The 20,540-nt window shown below is 32.9% G+C and overlaps 2 protein-coding genes across 5 annotated transcripts; both read right to left on the bottom strand.

Annotated features, from left to right (window-relative positions):
- Positions 1-3,095: 3,095 nt before the first annotated feature.
- Positions 3,096-6,816, bottom strand: LOC100265626 (FT-interacting protein 3). 3 transcript variants are annotated; one of them, XM_002285552.4, is made up of 2 exons: positions 6,669-6,816; positions 3,096-5,998 (listed from the first exon to the last, which is right to left on the bottom strand). In XM_002285552.4, exon 2 carries the CDS (start codon positions 5,682-5,684, stop codon positions 3,360-3,362), a length of 2,325 nt encoding a protein of 774 aa, XP_002285588.1. In that variant the 5' UTR covers positions 5,685-5,998; positions 6,669-6,816; the 3' UTR covers positions 3,096-3,359. The 3 variants fall into 3 exon arrangements, with proteins under 3 accessions (XP_002285588.1, XP_019076374.1, XP_010651282.1); XM_019220829.2 differs by lacking the exon at positions 6,669-6,816 and adding an exon at positions 6,483-6,591; XM_010652980.3 differs by lacking the exon at positions 6,669-6,816 and adding an exon at positions 6,148-6,355.
- Positions 6,817-11,141: 4,325 nt separating this feature from the next.
- LOC100245027 (dehydrogenase FPY6) lies at positions 11,142-19,605 on the bottom strand. 2 transcript variants are annotated; one of them, XM_002285570.5, is made up of 12 exons: positions 19,255-19,605; positions 18,357-18,497; positions 17,434-17,482; positions 16,103-16,120; positions 13,551-13,666; positions 13,364-13,477; positions 12,931-12,981; positions 12,424-12,512; positions 12,264-12,324; positions 12,096-12,173; positions 11,812-11,922; positions 11,142-11,441 (listed from the first exon to the last, which is right to left on the bottom strand). In XM_002285570.5, exons 1-12 carry the CDS (start codon positions 19,375-19,377, stop codon positions 11,313-11,315), a joined length of 1,080 nt encoding a protein of 359 aa, XP_002285606.1. In that variant the 5' UTR covers positions 19,378-19,605; the 3' UTR covers positions 11,142-11,312. The 2 variants fall into 2 exon arrangements, with proteins under 2 accessions (XP_002285606.1, XP_010651283.1); XM_010652981.3 differs by lacking the exon at positions 11,812-11,922 and having other exon boundaries at positions 19,255-19,555.
- Positions 19,606-20,540: the final 935 nt, after the last annotated feature.

The following is a 20,540-nucleotide window of genomic DNA, read 5'->3' as shown; positions in this document are numbered from 1 at the left end:
ATGTCACACTTTCCAATGTTGATACATTATAAAAATTTATTTGTTTGTTTGTTTGGGTTCATAGATCTCTCTCTCACACTTTCCAATGTTGATACATTATAAAAATTTATTTGTTTGGATTCCTCTCTCTCTCTCTCTCTCTCTCTCTCTCTCTCTCTCTCTCTCTCTCTCTCTCTCTCTCTCTCTCTCTCTCTCTCTCTCTCTCTCTCTCTCTCTCTCTCTCTCTCTCTCTCTCTCTCTCTCTCTCTCTCTCTCACATATGTTACTTTAAAGTTTAAACTCATTTTAAATACTTTAAATCATTTATAAAAATATTACCCTCCTCTCTCTCTCTCAAAAAACAAATAAAAATATATTTAAAATTAATAAATTATTTTTATATATTACTTTAAACCATGGATTGAAAAATCGGAAAATGTCGCCGATATTTCGTCGAAATATCGGTTATCGGGCGGCATGGAAACGATAAACGGCACCGATTATCGATCGACGGAAAAATCGGCCAAAAATCGACAAAATCGCCGATATATCGGCGAAATATCGGTGAAGCACCGAAAAATCGGAGAAAAATCGCGATATTTCCTACCAGTCCAGCCCGCGCAGTTGTGTTTTTCAGCCTGGCTCAAAAATCGTGGATTTAGGGTTCGTGAAATTTAAATCCAATGGCACAACAGCAAAGAGACCCCTAAAACAGATCCAGAAAACACAGGGAGCAAAAGAAAAGCAATTTTTTTGGTTTTCTTTGGGAGTTTTGAATGGATTTTCTCGGAAATCAAACGAGGATGAATTTTCCCGGAAATCGAATGGGGATGGATTTTCTTGGGAATCAAACGGGGGTTGCAAAAAAAAAAATAATAATAACATGATTAGATTAGTACCTGCGAGGATTGAGATTTGAGAGTAGCAGAGGAAAATAGGGCTTTTTAGGGATTCTCTCGCTGGAAGACACCTTCAGAAAAGGGTTCTTGATGCCCGAGAGAGAAGTGGGTGCCTTTTTTATTTTTTTTTATTTTTAGATTTAGGGGAGATAAAAAAATAAAAAATAAAAAATAAAAAAAACATGAGAACAATTTTCTATAAATAATTATTAATTTTCAACTTTTATTTGGATTATTAAATAAATTTATATTAATAAAAAAAGTTGTTATCACATTTTTTAATAAATTTTAAAAATTAAATCTCAAATAAGATATTTTATATAAATTAATTTAATTTATCATTTAAAATATAATAAAATATGTAAAAAAATCATGAGAACAATTTTCCACTCTCTATATAAATAATTATTAATTATCAACCTTTATTTTTATTATTAAATAAATTAATATTAATAGAAAAAGTTATTATCACATATTTTTAATAAAATTTTAAAAATTAAATCTCAAATAAGATATTTTATATAAATTAATTTAATTTTTCATTTAAAATATAATAAAATATGTTTTAATAAAAATATTTTAAAATTTTTAAAATAAATACTGTCTTCAACAAGATGAACTCCCTTCATCTAATAATATATTGAAACTACATCGATATCTTTCTTAGTATAAGGACTATTGCAATCTCATATTTCTTAACTCAATTTTAACTTTATACACTTTCAAAATTCATATATATTATTTTTAAAATTCAAATATCGAATCTACCAATATATCTCTATTTACGATATTTTTCTTCTTAATTATATATATATATATCAATTACACTTACAAGATAACTTTAAAATGTGTATTCTTACTTATGTTATCATTTTTTGAAGTTTTTCAAGCATTCCTATTAATTTTAAATAATTTTCACTCCACCGATATTTATGAAAAAATATCCACCGATATTTCTCCGATATTTCCGATATATCCGTAAAATTGAAGTACCGATATATCCGTAAAAACCGATATTTCAATCCTTGCTTTAAACTCACCCCTCTCCCTCATATATTATATAAAATAGATTTAAAATCAATAAATTATTTATATATATTACTTTAAACCCACCTCCCCTCCCTCTCTCATATAAAATAAATTTAAAATTAATAAATTATTTTTATATATTACTTTAAACTCATTTTAAGTATTTTAAATCATTTATAAAATATTACGCTATTCTTTCTCTCTCAACAAATAAAAAATATATTTAAAATCAATAAATTATTTTTATATATTACTTTAAACTCATTTTAAATATTTTAAATCATTTATAAAAGATTAAATAATTTAAAAATATATAAGTTTCTTACATTTTTTTTATATAAAACCAAATATAAAAAAAATTATTTTTCCTAATATTTTTTTCCTTAATAATTTTTAGAAACTAAACATAATCTTACTAACAAAAATTTTAGTGTTGTATTAAATTATGGATTTTAGGTAATATTTCTTTTTTATACTTAATATTAAATGCAATTTGCTTTCAAATGTTAAATGATTTATTTAAAATTTTAAAATTTTTTTACTAAATAAAAAGGTCAAAATATTTTATTTTTTATTAAAGGGTAAAAATAACTTTATGAAACAATCAAAATATAATATCAATACCACCCTCACCCTATTAATACTTAATTAAAATAAAATAATAATAAAATTAAAATTAAAAAAAAAAAAACAACTTAAAACTTAATGCTATTAAGTTGTCTTTATATTTATTTTTAAAAACAAAAAAAATCTCTAAGTCATAAGGATTGAGACAATCTTCTTTTATACTATGCAAGTGCATAATAAACTCAAAGACTACTAATTAACCAAAACTATACCATATTAGGTTATCGACTTTCGGTTAAACCGTTAGGATTTGGATCCATAATGTATATCATGCTCGAACAAAATTTAACTTTTTTTTTTGCCTTTTACCAGCCCATGTCATACACCCACAATCGCATAGTCAGTTCTGTAACCTAATATAAACAATCACATACACTTGAAACTTCTAAGATTTAATGAGAGATTGGTTCATCCCTTCTAGGTATCATATCAATTTACAATAAGAAACTCTAGTTGTTAAAAATAAGGCACTGTTTGGTTGATGGGAAACAAAACACTTGAAATTTACTTTTGATTAGGTTGAAGTGAGGCACATCTTTAAAGTCCATTCAAAGAACATAGTTCTAGCAGTAGACTTCAATGAAATTTATTCAAACTGAATCAAAAAGCATTAATTACAGATACAGAATTAAAATGAACAACATAAACAAGCAGCAACTTGCCGGTTTTACCAGTTAACAGTAATGGAAGTTGAAATGCATACCAGTTCTTCATGTCCGGCAAAGACTTGAGAAAGAAACAAATTTTATTTGTTGCTGCACTTTCTGCATAGAATACATATCAGAGTCAACAACGGGAGTGGCCAAGTAGAGATGGCAACTGGGCTTATAACATACTGTCAGCTCTTGAAGGCAATCTCCTAAAGAAGTTGAGTGGAGTAAAAGGAAGCTTTTGGCGAAACCTGGGATGCCTTAGTATATAAAACCCTGCAAGAAGGGCCAAAACTTGAAATGGTGTAACATAGAGCACTATGGCACCAATCAGACAAGCGCCTGCAAACAGAGTTGTAGTTCTCGGGTCTCTCCAATTCAGAAGAGACTGAAACCTCTCCCCTTGAGTTGCCATGTCGCCAGCCACAGTCTGAATCCTCCCTGCTATGCTCCTCAGCCGATCATACCTCATCCTAACAAGATCCGATGGTTTTGAAGTTGGGAATGTATCAAACTCTTCGTCTAATTCATCAGGATGGGCGGCATGAGCATGAGACAGTTGGATATCCATGTGAGGAGGGTGCCTTGGCCTCCGTCGGAAGTTCCAGAGAGCAATAAAAAAGAGGTAGAGCAGAATCGTTGGAAGTATGAGCTCAGGAAAAAGGACCAGTATCACAAAGAGGATGTGAATGAGGATGGTCGTAAGAGGGTTCTTCCAATTGCAGATATTGTTGAACCATTTTCCAACTGCAATCAGCCCACCTATAACCCCCATGATTCTGAAGAAATTAGCTTTACTCCTCCTCATACTCCACATATGCGAATCGACATCCAGCATATACCCCACCACCTCCTTCCTCAGGGGTGGCTCAGCCCTGCCCAGTCTCACTGAGAGAAGCTGAGTCGCCTGGTGCCTTAAACTATCAACCTGAATCACAGACAGTGGATGAATATAGTGCATTTTCGGCAGCAGTGGCTGTGAATAAAGATACAACATGTTAACTAAAGTTGAACATGTGAATCTCACAGCTAACTGTATTTCACCCATCTTCTTCACCCCTTTAGATTGCAGCACTATAAGAGGATATGAGTGTGTGTAAACCCGCTCAGACTCAAGAATAGACAGCCGGATTCTGACCTTACCGATTATCAGATCCTTTGTCCCTCCAGTTTTATCGCCCCCATGTAAGTGACAATTGTCGAAAACCCCTAAGGTAATAACAGTACATGGATCAAAGACCTCAAAAATGTACTGCTCATTCCATTTTGGGTTGAAGTTATCTATGATTGTCCTTGTCCTAACCCATTTCCGCCCATATTTAGCAACACAGTAAGCATCCGTTGTTCCCCTCCCATCTTTCGTCTTCATCTGAGCCAGTCCTTGAGCGCTTAGAATCCCCACTTCCAGAATCCCAATGCTAGGCTTCCACAATGGCTTTGCCGTTGGCCTAAAATCACTACTATACTGTGTAGATTCATCGAAGACATGATACCCACCTTCCAAACAGATCCTCATACAAAGCCTACTAGCAAATTTGGTTTCCTTCTTCAGTTCCCCATCCACAAGCACATGCTTTTCAAGATTGTACCACCTCCAATTAATGGGCTTATGGTCCAACCTCCTCTGTACATTCTGTAAAGCAATCACACACTTACCCAAGACTTCATCTTTATTAGATGCCACTCTATCTTCCACAGTCAAAACCAAAGGCTCCTCAAATGGATCAGCAGCTACAAAAATCAAGTCTTCATTCCACATTGGGTTAATACTCTTGATTTGAGATGTTCTGGTTCTCAAAGCCTGATTTCCTAAGGTGCCCTTCACAAAAACTTCAGGGTACCTACTTTTGTCACTAGGCACCAAGTCCTGGGCTTCGATGATATTGACCCGAAGATACCAAAGCTTGGGGGAAAGGTATACCTTGGATCGAATGTGGGTAATGTTTTCAATGCTGACTGTTGCTGCATCTGAATGCCAGGCATCTGGAAAAGCCTCATCTGCTTGAGTTCCCATCCAGACAGCCAACATGAGCTCTCCCTTAGCCTTCTCCCCCTTCCTATCCTCCAGCCTATACCACTGTGGAGCCAATGGGCTATCCGGTGGCACACGTCTTGGGACTTCATGGAGATCGAAACTAACCTTACCCATGAAATCATCTTTCACAAAATCCTTATCTTTCACCACAACTTCAAGAACTGAAGCTTGAAGCCGATCTTTTGAGAAAGCAAAAACCTGATTCCATACAGGGTTCGTCTTCTTCTCAAAATGCTTGGTAACCCCCTTATAGTTCCCGAGTTTCACTTCTATATAAGGATCACAACTGCCAGTTACATCTTTTGGGGGTAAATCCTTGGCTTTAACGACCCGGACATAAAGATAGTGCATTTGCTCAACTAGGTCATAGGCACATGTGAGCTTGTCCCCAATCACACTGCCCCCGCCAAGTTGGGGCTTTGTCTCCTTCAGAGCAAATTCGACCGAAGGTGGAGGCTTCTGCATTTTGTCGTTTTCACTCACCCAGGAAAGTGAAAACCAGGAAGAAGCAGCCAATGACTTTCAAAATCTAGAAAGTTTGAAATAAGAACTAGAACAAACAGAGCTTTTGTTACTCCCAATATGACATTGGCCTTCACAAATGCCCTGAAACAGGAAAATCTAAGGGTTTTCGAGTGGTATGGAAACTAAATTTCCCAAACAAGAACTCAACTGGACAGTCAATGACCAAGAAACTCAAGTTCTTTTGAGCTAGAATGGTTCAAATTCCGAGGCTAAAAGCTTTTCTCAGAAAGCTTCAGGTCACATTGAGCAAAAACCTGTAAAATGAAATGAAAGGAGACCAAAATAAGTTAGAAACAAGACACTACAATTTTAAAACAACAGACAAACAGGACTCCAATGCTCTGTTTGGTTGCTGAGAAAATGAGAACATAACATACAAATAAATAAGTTAAAGAGAACACACCCTTCAAACCATTTACATCATCTGGGACCAAGTAAACAAGAAACATCACTCAACTAATCCAACACCATTCTCACTTACTCTTCAACTACCCTGCCACTTTTTGGAAACCCAAAACCGTAACCCATAGTGATTCAAAATCCTCCTTCCTTTTCCTTTCTTTTCTTTTCCTGGACTTTCTCAGCAACCAAATAGCAAAAACAACAGTGAAAAAAAGACCCCATACACACCCGCAACCCTCCACTCATTACAAGCAATATTCACCTCAAAAAAAAGACAAAAATTGCAGATCCCAGTACAAAAAAAAAAAAAAAAAAGAACCAAAACTAGAAAAGTACCGTAAGCTCATAGCACAAGCACACTGGAGAATCAAACTTTTTAGCTAAAACCCCACTTCCATTTTTGAACAAAACACACTGAAGTTTCAACAAAATCTTCACAACCCAATTTCAATGCTATACTACAAACATGTTTTATACATGCTCATGCACAGAGATGTATATAAGTTAATGAAATGACAGTACCTGAAAATGAGAGATTCATGAAGGAGAAGGTGAAGAGAGTGTGGTATTGGGATGAGAGTGAGATCCGCAAGGAGAAGAGTGGAGAAGAGAAGAGCAAAGATAGACTCCAGGTTGCCCAGCCAATTTTGAGTAACTCATTTCTTCTTTCCTATTATTATCAAGGAAATGAGAGACACATGTGAGAACTCTGGTCGGTTTTAGCACGTGCGGAGACAGTTGGTTTGGTCGGACTATTTCTTCTCCCCAATGGAGATGATAAATTGGGATTTGTTCCCACAATTTGTCGTGAGAAGTTAAGTTGCTTCTTGTAAATTTATTTTCAAATAGGTAGTTATAAAGTTGTGCCAATTTAACCTTGTATTGAAATACGTTGTACGATGCTTTTAGCCTTTGTTTCAGTTGAAGTAAAATAGGAGAGTATTCCTATCTCCCAATTAAAATGCGCCACGTGTCAATTTGAAGCACGTCCCGACGTGGCGGCTCAAAAAGCTGACAACTAGCCAATTGCAATATACTTGAGATTTTACCCGATTGTAGGGAAATGGAGTGTGTTGCGTCCGTTCTGGGGAGTCCACCGCAGTAGTAGATGCAATTTTTGTGACGCTCTTGTGAAGCGCGTGAAGGAAATGCTGATTGAATTTAATTAATTGATCGTGGGCCTCATGACTCGGACCATCGTGAAAAAATGGGACTCAGAAAAATTATTGAAATAGAAATCCAGTGTGTTGTATGGCCCTCATGTAACTTCATTAATGAAACTTCACATCATGAATTAAATTCCATATTTGTAATAATTGAGATTTTACATGTTTAGGTGATAGTTACTATAAATACAAATTAATGATTGGCTTAAATAATAAAGTCAGATGTCGTTTTACAATCATATAATTTAGCCATTACGATATCGTTATTAAGTCAAGAATGTTACCGAAAAATAAACTTAGATAAGAGTTTAATTGAAATTTTAATCTATCGAAATATTTTATTTTTGTTTGAAGAAGCATTTTAGTGAAATGTTGTTATATATATATATATATTAATTCATAATGTGTGTGGGGAATGTTACATTTAAGACTTTGCCTTTTTTTATTTAATATGTCTTATTTTAAAAATACTTAAATATTGCTTTTTAAGGAATATTTGTAATGTTAAATTTTATATTATCAATAAAATAAATAAAATTAAAAATAGTAATAAAAATCTAGAAATATTAGGGCGTTTTTAATGTGTATAGCAAAATGTGATCGATTGAGCGAATAGTGAAACAAACTTTATTACAAATAAATGAGAATAAAGATTTGTAACTGTATAAAAAAAATATGTTTTCAAAAAATATATTTTAATAGTTTTAGTTATTTTTACTTATTTTTTATGATTAATTTAAAAAATAATTATATAAACATTTAGAATAATTAAAAATAAACATTAAACATAAGATTTATTTCTAAAATATATTTAAAAACATTTAAGGTTTCGGACAGAGTTTTGTTTTATAAAACATTATAAAACAATTTTTAAAAACTGTTTTTAAGAGTTATTTTTAAAAATGGTTACCAAACATGGCCTGAGACACTCGAAAAAAAGGGCCTACACCAATATCAAAATATAAAAAATGTGAGAATAATCCATTTTGATTAATCATCATTTTTGGATATGTTATCAAAATGACTTCTTATAGACAGAAAAATCCTAGACATCAATTTTGAAAGTTAAAATTGTGGTTTGGCCCCATTTTGAAACAAAGCTAGCAGAGTGGTGCTTTTAATTTTGTCCATAATCTTAAACAAAAAGTCATAAGATTAGTAGCTTTCAAGGGTTCCAAAATGAACTCCCTCATTGTTTGGTGAGAAAATGCCTGCCAAACTTGTACTCAATCAACTTTGGTGTAGCAGTTGAGAAAATAATGAGAAAGAATGAGTGGTAGGTGTGATAGGTTTGTCAAAGAAAATATTTATTTAATTTAATAATTAAAAAAAATCTTATAAAAAATATTAGTGGGGAAAATAAAATTTTTATTGTTAAAAAAATAAAAATAAAAAACCCTTTTGGGATTATTAAGATTATCATCAAACAAAAACGAATCCCAGCATCTAAAATCATGTGGATTGAAAGTTTTTTTGACAATACCATGCCATGAGGTCCATGACATGTCCATCATTCCATGCAGTAGATGGTAATTTTTTTTTCCCCTTTTTCTATGACAGTTGGCTTGATGGCAACGGTTTGGGTTAGATACTTAGATGTCTGATTGGTTACCAGGAAAAGCAACTGCACCAAAAATATACCACTAATAAAAGCACAGTACTGTGTACTGTGTTATTAATGTCTTGGAAGTGGGCTTCAAGCTTCAGATCCTTGTGTGGTGTTGGGATAAAGAAATCAAGTCAGAAAACCCTGGGGTTTAAATATTTTTGGTTGTAGAAATGATTCAGAATAGAACGACTTGAAAATCAAAGAATGGATAGTTTCCAAAAATTGTTCTTCCTATTTTTTGAAAATATTTTTTTATTATATAGAGAGAGAGAGTATGATTAATTTTGTAAGGAACTGACTTAGTAGATCTTTGGTGAACTACCAAGCGTAGGGTTTAGGTAAATTTCTTGTAGTGATGGTCTGAAAAAAGTGGCCACAAGACACCTAGAGAGCAGAAAATTGAGAGGGTAACTTCATTTTCTTCCATTTTCTAACTCCTGAAAAGGATGTGCTAGCTGATCCAGGGCCTGAGAGGAGATGGTGTTTGGGACCATCTCGGCAGTAATCAATTTTTCAACCAACAAACATGGGCTTACTCCTTGTTTGGTGACAAGTTTCATTACAACCCCAAAACGCTTGAACCAAAAGCTTCCACAAGGGGAAGACAAAGTCCAGATGGTTGGACAATGGAAACCATGCAACCAAGGCATGAATTTTCACCAGTGTTCGTCGGCAGAGGAATCCGGTTCCACCGACACGGTGGGAGGATGTCGCTGTCTGGGCAACAACTTACGAAATAATTAACAGTGAGAGACAGGCTAGCAGATGATTGTTTTCTGTAGAAAAATTGGACGGATGTTGTTTTCTTTAGGCAACTACTTCTGAAATAGTAGAAAAGAATAGGCCTTTTGTCAAGGCACAAAATGGGGTCATTGTAACTGTATTGTCTTATTGATGATCAGCATGTGGGCATATGCACTTCTTCTGCTACTGGCCAAACAGGCCTTCCAACCAAATATGGGAGAAAGATTCTACAATTTTTTTTTGCTTTTTTGTTTTTTTTTTTTTGAACTCAAACTCTGATCCAAAGATTATGGTTCTTTCTCTGCACCTAGTCTAGTTTGAATAGCTGGACTTAACAACCAGAGTATAACAAAATATAATATGGAAGAAGCCCCTTAAAGAAACTTAAAACCGTATCTTATATAGAGGAACCTCAGAAAGCATCTTTTGACATGGAGTCAACACTTTGCAGGTGAAGAATAAGATAACCCTAAAAAATTTCGAATTTGAGAAGACAGGTTTGTATCAGACCTTCCATCAATTGGTTCAATATATCCATGTCTCAAACCCCACCTAGGGTTAGTTTTAAATTCCTAGTCTCCCAACCAATAAAATAATTATTTTAAAATCATAAAACATAAATTTGATTATAGAATAAGAAATTAAAAAATAATTAATATGTATGAAAACATAAAAATATGTCGTTAGTTGGTATTTCAATGTGAATAATAATCTTCAAATTCAAGTTTCGAGGTTCATGCATTTTTTAATAATTAAACAAAAATGATAATTCATTAATATAATATTGTTAAAGTTTGGTGGCTCGAATTCTATTTGGTTCGGTCCAAATTCTATTTGGTCAAACCCGTATTCATTCATATAATGACCCACACCCAATCATTTATATATTGTCTGCACTAAGCTTAAAGAAGTCCTCCCAATTTTAAATTGTATCTATAAAGTTAAGAAAAGTCAATATTTATATAACATTAAGGGTTTTCTTCCTTTCTATCAGTAGCAAAGTAAAACATTTTTAATAAAAATTTATCATGATTTCACATGTTTTCCTTTTGTATAATTCTGTATATAGAGATGGGTATAGTTTTGTAGCAAGTTGTGATTGTCCTTTTGAGCTTTTTGTTTCTTGTTGGTTTAGTGGGTGCCAAAGTAATGAAATTTTATGCGGCTTGTAAAGTTTCTGCAGACAATCATGGCAGTTTTTTTCGTGTAGCTACTAGAGGCTAGAGCTCAGTGAAGTTAGAATCAAAGTAATGAAATCTATCTCTCAGAAAATGCAGCATTCAAGAGTTCATCCATGGCATTCATAGAGGAACCCTTGAGACCTTCCTCATCTCTAATGGCATCCTTCATCATATCTCTCACCTCACAAGCCTCTCATTTCCTTCCCTTTCTCTGTATCATTCATCACCAATTCAAATCTTCCTCACGATCTCTTCAATCTTCATGCTTAACATCACATGCTAGAAATTGTAAAGATATAGAACTCAACTTTGCTTTATAGGATTGAGTGGGCAAAAGAAATAATATCCATAACAAGGGTGAATTCATATATTAATCTTAAAAGGGATGGAGATTCTAAAGCACCTAAAAAATCATCTTCATAGCTGATATAACCATGTCAGCAACAGAGGGATCTGCATCAATAAGCTAAAACTTTTTCACCTGAATAAGGGCTCCCTGCCTCATCCCAGATTCAAGCATTGCATCTAGAATAGCAACATCCCGGGCACCTTCAACAAAGGAGAGGCGGGTTTCGGCTTCATAGCTACTTCCCTTCTGTAAAGATGTAGCAAATGGGATCAGAGGATTGGTTCCCACTAAAATAAGTCAATGTTTTAGAGACATCAACTGCAATTAGACTGAATTAAATTTGACTATTTCCACAATGGGCCAGAATGGTTAAAGGCTTGTGAAAATAAGATGACAAAATGCTATCAAGCTCAGAAGAACTCCTCTCTCAGGAAAGCATCTGAACAAGCTATTATCATATTGAAGAAGGGAAGAGAGGAAAGAGGATAGCTTTTTTTTTTTTCTTTTTTGGGGGTGAAGTGAACCAAAGCAGCCCAGCTTTCAAAGGATGAATCTAGAAACAACTTGTGAATGGATGTATAAGCATCATCATGACATCCATAACATTTTACACTACCTTAAGGGTGGCCTGTGAAATGTCATGTATAAAAGTTTTTAATTCCTCAGTCACCCCACTGAACGGGTAGAAGGAGCTTTTGCATTGCCCATCAGCACCATGAAATGAAAACTGTCATAGGATTGAAAGATATCAAAAGCAGGTTGTAATTTCTCATAATCTAAGTACATGGTTTTTGTGTCCTAATGAAACTCAAGCTTCTCAGGCACATTAAGCACTAAAGACCTTCAAAACTGTCATATAATTCCCATTAATGGAATAAGACTCGAAGAATTTCAATATACCTGGTAACCATGACTTCCCTCTTTGTTCCCTCGCTCAAGTTGCAGTGTTCCTTTTAAGCCAACAACTCGCCAGAATATCTGAAGGTATAAAGGACTACAAGTGAGTAACAATAATTTATATTTGTGAAGAACGGAAATTTGAACTAAAAGTATCATTTCACCACATGCCTTAGGAGCCCTCGTGGAAACTACCATTACAAAGACACCAGAACATCCATTCTCCAGTTGACTAATGAGGCAAGGGGAAATCCAAACTGTCACCTTTAGACTTTCAATTGCATCAGAAAATAATTTATTGGAAAATTAAATTCATGCTCTAGAAACATACAAGACAGAGGATATGTTATCCGGTGGAGGCAGCATCGTATCTACATGAGAAGTGATAGCCGAAACTGAGGCAATTTCACATCCAACAAGCTGTTCATGTGAACCAGATAAATCACATTTAGAATCAGATTAATGGTCCAAACAATACTCATACAAGAAATTTATTTTACTATTGTGAAATAGCAAGGCTGGTGAGTTGACAATATACAAGTTTCACAATTCAAGACAAATGTTGAAATATTAAGAGCTTTTTGCAAGACTGCAAACTCAAGCAAGCTATTTCAGAATCACTGATGGACAGTATGTTGAGAGTTAACCATGTTACCACTGCCAACTTTTTTCTCATACCTAATTTTTAACCCATTAGCAACTTCGACAATTGAAAGCTTTAATGTTTTCAAAATTTGAAACAAAAATAACAGAATCGGTCCTATCAGTAAACCTTTTTACCAAAATAACCAAAAGTATAATTAATTTGCCATTAGGTATAATAGATATTTGAGCTCACCATCCTCAATCCTGCAATGAAATGTACCCCCATATCCAGAATGAAACCACCCTGACAAATTGATTACATCATTATCAGCATAAGACACAAATGGGCAGTTTAAGTATGATAATGTCCGAGGAAGATGGTTAGGTTAAACAATCAAAGAACAGGAGAGACATCCCTGAAAATTCAGAATTCAACTAGTTTATCATATACTTACTACAAGGAATAAGAAGGAAACCATAACAATGTGAATAATCACTAAGGGTTTCTTGCAATTTAACATTGTATGTATCAATTCAGTAGATGAGAGCACATGTATATTATAATTATCACATAGAAAATAAACTTTGTCATTGATTGTTCCAAAAAGTATATCTGCCATGGAAATTCTCTGGTAAATCATTGAATTATTTATAGTAATCTGCTTAACTATGGAACATATACTCACTGTAAAATTGCGTCTCCAAGAACTTGAGAAATAAGGGTTTGAACTGTTCATTGATCCCTCAACAATAACTTGGATGCTCATCATATCTCCAATCTCTTCCATTAGTTTCTTGCACTGTGGAATCAATAATGATTTGTCTTACAAGCAGGGTAGTGGGAATTAAATCACTTATGCTAAAAAGAATTACCTCAACAAAAGCAGGTTCAAACCGGTAATTCTCTGCAACAGCCCAAATAGGTTGGCCAGGGATGCTGGCACAAATTGAATTGTAGTGTGAGAGTGCAGTTTCTGCCTCACTAATAGCTGCATGATTAGGACACAGTGTATTTGCTTAAGAGAAGAAACTCCTTGAATATGGTGTAATTATTAAATATCATACATATGCTGAATTTTAGGAATTGCTTAAGTACAGATATATAATAGCTCTAGCCGAAAGAGTAGAAAAAAGGCCATAATTAAGTCAATTGTAGTGGTTTATGAGCCGATACATATCAGTACACACATGTATGTATAAAAGAAAGAAAATATAAAGTTGGCATCTGCAGCAGCAGACAGTGGGAAACAGAATCTCAGAAAACTGTAAAGAAACTTAAGAACAGAAACTTCTTTCTTAGCTTTGAGATTAAGAAAATTGTTTCCCATTAAGACTCTTGGATGTCCTATGAAATTTTAATCGGTCCATTGCATTTTGTACAAAATTTGAAATGAGTTCATCATTGCTTTTTGTAATATTTCAATGCTTGCATGTTGCTTCACTTGAAATTCTATTTAATGATGATATGCACATTGCTTAACTCACTTTACTCACACTATATTCTTTTGTTTCAATTATGCAGCACAATTCAAAATGGATACTAGACTTCTATCCAAGAGGGTGGTGGAAAAGTCAGCAAAGTTTAACTTAATAAGGCTTTACCTTTAATGTGTCTATTGGAAACAATTTTCAGGGTATTTTAGCATTCATGCATGCATCCATAAGGAAAATTCCCTTAATATAATAGAATATTAAAGGTAAAAGAAAAGGAAATTTTCTGCTTTCAATAGATCACTTCAGTGCCTTTTGGTGATTCTAGTAATAGTTCCAATCTTTATATTAGCCTACTAAATTGTATGCCCATATCTTCTGCAGAACACAATGATTTTACTGTGTGTGATGTCCAAACAACCCAAAATGAATTTATGGAGAGCTAAATCGACAGGAAATGATAAAGAAAGCTTCAAAAAGAAACCAAGAGACCAATATATATAAACCCCAAGCTTTAATTGTGGGGAGGGTTGTGATGTGAGGCCAATGAAACTTAACAGGCTTTTTTCATGTCACCATTCAAGGTATTGTATTATTCCTTTTTACATTAGGTCATTCTATCCTGTCAAACTGCCTTACATATTGTTGAAACTAGTTTTGTTTTGAGGGTCAAATTGTCCAGAATCCTACCTAATCTTTAGAATCTCTTTGTTTCAAGATTGAATAAGAGTTCTGCTGCATTGTCATTGGATATGGGTTCTCTCACAAACCTAGAAATATGCTGGTATGATGCTATTAGTTATCTCGTCTTCTTCTTCTAATCTCTTTTCTATGCCTCTGGTGTCTTTTCATTTGTCTGTAGTCCTGCTATTTTTCTTGTGGTTTTAACCCTTAATCTGTGATTCCTTCTAGGTCCTACATCATGAACTTAAAAACCAAGATGACTACAATTTTACTAAGTGGGAGAGCAAATAAAAGCTGGTAAGTGGATATCTAATAGGGACAAATCGTAGTGAGTTGAATTCAATGATATAAAATATACTCATCACAACCTACTAAAGTGCTAAACTACCTTGAAAGCCTAAATTCCAATTACTTGGAGTTGGTTATGTGAGCCTTTTTCACCATTCAGCTCTACTAAGGTTCATATCTTCCATTACTCTTTGGCAGCAGTATGGAGAAGGCCCGACTTGCAAGTGTCTAGGATTCCCATGGTTTTTCCAGGTAATGCAAAGCAGAGTCAGTGGGTTCTCGCATCACGGAAAAAAAGTATGATTGTAAGTTTTATTTTGATTGTCTATCCATGCAACTCTCCTTCCTCCAGCTTTGGGATACACTCTGTGAAGTATAAGGCACTAAAAGGACATAGGTAAGGCTTAATAAGGAATATCTGGATCCAAAATGATCAAACCATTACATATGATCCTCGTTGGAGTTTAATTGTTAGTAAATATATTTTGCTAACTACCCTCGGCCATATTTCAGCATCACAATGATTTGGTTAAACTTAGTTTGCGGGTGTTAATCACTTGCAAGTTCCTTTCACATTACTTGAGAGTGATAATGTGCAAATTAAAACCCTGAACACAAGACAGTAAGAATTTATTTCTATCAAATACACAATCAGACAAGTCCATCTAGAACAAGCATCAATATGATGTTCTTGTACACAGGACCTTTGGGATCCCTCCCTTGGCTTTCCTTAGAATGTGATATTCCATTTTTTGTACTCAGTATTGTCACACCTCTAGGTCCTTGCCACCTCCTTTTCTACTTTGTTACTTATTCTTTACTGCCTATGTAAAGAACGGAAAAAAAGAAAAAGAAAAAGAGTTGCACTCTAACAGCAATTGCATTGTTTCTCAAGTGTGCAAATCAAACTCAATAATATAAAGAGAAGCAAGAAACAACAAATTCTTCTCCATCATTGCCATGGATAAATTACTCCAAAGACATGAATAAATTCAAATAAGTTGAAATCATATCCTACTTACAAGCTGCTGCCGGTTTCTCTTCAGATTCACCATTTTATCCAAGCAGTACATATGGCAAGCCCAAACCAAAAGTACATTTTAGTATGTTGCATAGGAAAAAGTTTATGAAACAATGAAATAACAATTACATAATAACATTTAGGAGTCTCCTTTCTTTCATTATTTCCTACATATAAATCTAATAATGTGTGTGTGTGTGTGCGCGCGCGCAAGGATTAAAATTTCAGCAAATTTCACCAAAATTTCATGTTTCAGCATCCACCAAAATGATTTTATGGCTGGCAATTTGGCCAGCAGAATTTCTCTGGATTTTCTGCAATTTTTTGTAAATTTTTTTTATTAATTGTCGATTTTTCGGCAATTTATCATGACATTTTCTATTAATCGCCAATATATTTTTAGCATCATCATGCCAGTGCTGTAGCGCATGTTTGGATACATTTCCTACTTTTTATTTTTTTTTAAATTGAAAATTTTATATAAAATTCCTCAGTAAAAACATATTGAAAACATAGTGTACTTGAAAACATATTTTAAAATTTAAGGAAGTAAAAAATAAATAAATAAATAATTCCACAAATTTCTAAAGTTTGAGAAGGGTTTTTAAGAATACAATGTAATTTCCATTTTTGAATAAGAGCTCTTATATTTTGTATAGGAATTTCTAATTTTAAAAATAAAAATAAGAAGTGTATCCAAAAGCCACCTTGGTAAATAAATTAATTTTAAATAGTTTATTCTCAAATTCCATTTGACTTGTAGTTGAAAAATATAAAAATCATCATAATAATTTTCTTAATAAGTCTTTATATCTTTTGTGTAGAAATTAAATATAAAAAGATATATAAACTTGTAAATAAATTATAAACATTTTTAACTACAAAAATAATCATTAATGTTTCATCATTTCTTTTATATCCTTAAATACATCCAAATGAAATAGATACACATTTTAGTATTAAATGTGTTTTCAACTTCTGCATATTCTTGTTGAACGTAATAAATGTTATCATATATGTATATATTTCAACAAAACAACTCCAATATACGTATTATTATTATTTTCATCATTTCTTGGATTTTTTTTCCAATATTTTTTTTAAGTTTTGATTAATTTCCATCCCACTGAAATTTTTTTTCAGATTTCCATTTGATATTTCAGTAAAACCCAACTACCAATGTTTCTGCAGTTTCTGATATTTTAATCCTTGTGTAAGTGTGCGGGGTGGGGGAGAGGGGAGGGGATGAAGAGAAGTTAATTGGAGGCTAGTTGAAAAGATGCAAGAACTGAGCAAACTTCAGTTTATAGTTTTTTACAAACACAGAATCACCTTGAAGAACATGCTTCCCTGCCTTTAGCAGTCTAAGTGACATCTCCACCTGCATGAATCGGTTCATATGCAAATATTAACATTTCTAACAGAGGACTATAGAATGTTGAAGAAGATGCTTTTAAGTATAATGAACATTTTAAGTGAACACTCTATTAGAAAAGATTGTGTCCCCTCTTTCATTCTCCTTTTTAGGGTCAGCTAACTTTGCATTTTACTTGTAATGGAATCTAGGTTTACTTCAAATATTTCATTCACAAAGAGAAGCTCGCCTTGAAATGTTACTCAACCAACATACAATTTAAATGGAACAGAGTCTAGTGGACAATGCAGTGAGTTGTTTGTTTAACTATGGTGGATACACATAAGCAGCTTTTTGTTTAAGCACTACTTTCATTCTAGAAGATACAAACACATTTGTTAAGGGAACATGCATTGTGTAGAAGATGGAAAGTTTTGTGCGAAAACCTTTTCTGTTGAAATAAATTTATAAGGTATACTAAAGAAGGATATGAATTTTAGCTTTAAAGTACGTTCATCTCACCGAACCATCAACTTCTACTTTTTCATTTGCATTATCCATGCACTTTCAACTACAAAAAGAAAGCTAAATAATACCTCACTTCCCGCTAGTATTGGTGTTCTTGTCTTGTATCCATATACAAAAATAATTGAACAGTCAATATAGTTTTTACCCTTGCACAAAAATTTATAATTGCTCAATTCCTACACCCAATTCTAGAATTCCGCAGTTTCAAATACCATAATATCTGTTTTCTTAATTTTCTACACCTGAAAGTGTGAACACAAATCAACATAAGAGGCCAATCCGTAACCACAAACAGAAAGGCGTAGAGTATTTCTAATACAAACATATACAAAATCAATTGATAATTTATAGAGAAAGAGTTTTAGAGGGATGCCTGAAACTGTCCGGCAAGAACCACTGCAACCCCAGTTATAGAAGAATCATTAATAATCTCATCAAGACCATCTTCACCCCACTTACATTCTACATCAGGAAAATTTTTCCGGGCAAGCTCAACAGTGATATTGGCAGATTCCTGCACACAAACATTTATAATTTAAACAATGCAGATCCAGAAGATGGACAACAAAAAGAAATGAAAGTTCTTTCATTTTCAGGAGCTTGCTTCCTAAGAAAACCAAAAACCCCGATACATTTCAACCAAGTCCTAGTACAAGACTGACCCGATTGAGTAACCCAATATCTGTCACATTTCCCCCAGTTTTCTCAGCAACCAAAGTGATCACACATCCTTAAATGAGATTATCATCTCCCTAGTAACTCAATTAGAGAAATTTTTTTCTAGGAAAAAAAAAACCCCTGCATCTTCTAGAGTAAAATTCTTAAAGAAAACCAAAAACCCTAACACATTTTAGCCAATTCATCGTACGAGACTGACCCAGATGAGTAATCCAATGTCCTTTCATTTCCTCTGTTTATCCCCATATTATATTCTTCATCTCCCTAAATTCGGAAAGGACCCAACTTATACTTCAATCTTTCTTTGTTACTTCCTTAAATTTCCTACACTTTCTTAGCAACCAAACAAATCATACGACCCCCATATAACATTCTCCATCTCCCTAAATTTTGTTGGGAACCCCAGTTCTATTTCAATTTGATTACAAGTTTTACTCATTCTGTCCACATCCCCATACGACATTCCTCATCTCCCTAAATCTTTTTCAGCACCCAAGTCATATTTCAAGTTGATTTCGAGTTTTCTCCATTCCTTCCTCAATTTTCTCACAGTTTCTCAGCAACCAAACAGAGAGGTGAGGCTATAAAGGTACCTGGGAACGGCTCCAAATAGCTTTGAGAACAAAGAGATGAGAGATCTCAGCCAATCTGGGAATGTACTGAGTCCTTACAAAGATACCACCACCAAGAACGGCGATCTGAGGTGGGTTCTCCATCTCTGCAAATTCCTAATAACCTTCACCAAACTCAGATTCAGCCACTTCTTGTGATTGGTGAAATGATCAGTTCTGTAAATAATCTGAATTTTCAGAAATTTGGGAAGCAGTGACCGGTGAGAGTTTGCAAATCTTACGTAATATTATCATAGAATCAAGAAACAAATAAAATAAATGAAATTTGTGTTTTCTCTGATAATATTTTTATTTTCTATGAAACAACTAAAAATAAATGAAATTTGTTTTTTCTCTATTAATATTTTTAACCTTTTAAAAAAAATTATTTATTTATTTCAAAGTTATTTTGAAAACATTTAAAAATATGTTTAATAAATCTTTAAGAAAAAATAGTTTTTTAGAATATATTGGGAAAATGGTTCATTTTTTAGAATAAATTTGAGGTATTTTTTATAAATTTTTATATTATAAATCTATAATTTTTTATATTTAAGCTATCAAATAAAATTTTATTAATAAAAATAATAGTAGTTAATAAAACTATTTTTAAAAACTATCTTAGAAAATCCAAAATCTTTCAAATGTAATCATTTAAGCTTTCATCCGATAATGAAGATGTTTTTTATGTCTAATTAATTTGATACTAGAAAAGAAGAAATAAAAGCTTTGTTTAGTTAATTGTTTTTGAAAATAATTATAAAAGACTATTTTTTATAATAGTTTTTAAAAACTGTTCTTTAATTTTATTTTTTTTTAAAGAACAAAAGTCTCTTTAAAACCTAAAATGTTTTTATCTTATTTTTAATATTTTTAAAAATAATTTTTATGTTTAAGTTTTATTTTTAACAATTCTATATGTTTATATGATTATTTTTTAAAACAACATTTAAAAAATAAGTGAAAACACTAAAAGACAACTAAAAAAATATTATAAAAAGACATCTTATTTTTTATTTTTAAAAATAGAAAACAACCTTTGATTTTCAAATTTTTTCTTTTTTTGTTTTTATTCTAAAAAATAAAAACTATTCTCGAAACTAGTTGTCAAAGAAACCCTAAATATCTCATTTTAGGAATAATCAAATTATGAACAAGCTTGTTGAATAAATATAATTAAGAAAATATCATTTCTTATCAAAATTGATATTTAAAGCATTTTTTTGTCTTATTAATTGATTCATTTCTTATCAAAATTGATAATTAAA

The sequence above is a fragment of the Vitis vinifera genome, chromosome 6, assembly GCF_030704535.1.
Source record: "Vitis vinifera cultivar Pinot Noir 40024 chromosome 6, ASM3070453v1".
Lineage (NCBI taxonomy): Eukaryota > Viridiplantae > Streptophyta > Magnoliopsida > Vitales > Vitaceae > Vitis > Vitis vinifera.
Note: the sequence above shows the minus strand (reverse complement) of the source record. Positions and strands in the feature narration are given on the sequence as shown.

What these genes read in the sequence shown, in the direction of transcription:
- LOC100245027 (XM_002285570.5), bottom strand. Translation starts at nt 19,377, where the DNA reads ATGGAGAACCCACCTCAGATCGCCGTTCTTGGTGGTGGTATCTTTGTA. An exon ending in CTATTTGGAGCCGTTCCCAG is followed by an intron (nt 18,498 to 19,254) that starts GTACCTTTATAG and finishes GTTTGTGTGCAG; the next exon opens with GAATCTGCCAATATCACTGT. An exon ending in AGGGAAGTCATGGTTACCAG is followed by an intron (nt 11,923 to 12,095) that starts GTATATTGAAAT and finishes ATCCTATGACAG; the next exon opens with TTTTCATTTCATGGTGCTGA.
- LOC100265626 (XM_002285552.4), bottom strand. Translation starts at nt 5,684, where the DNA reads ATGCAGAAGCCTCCACCTTCGGTCGAATTTGCTCTGAAGGAGACAAAG.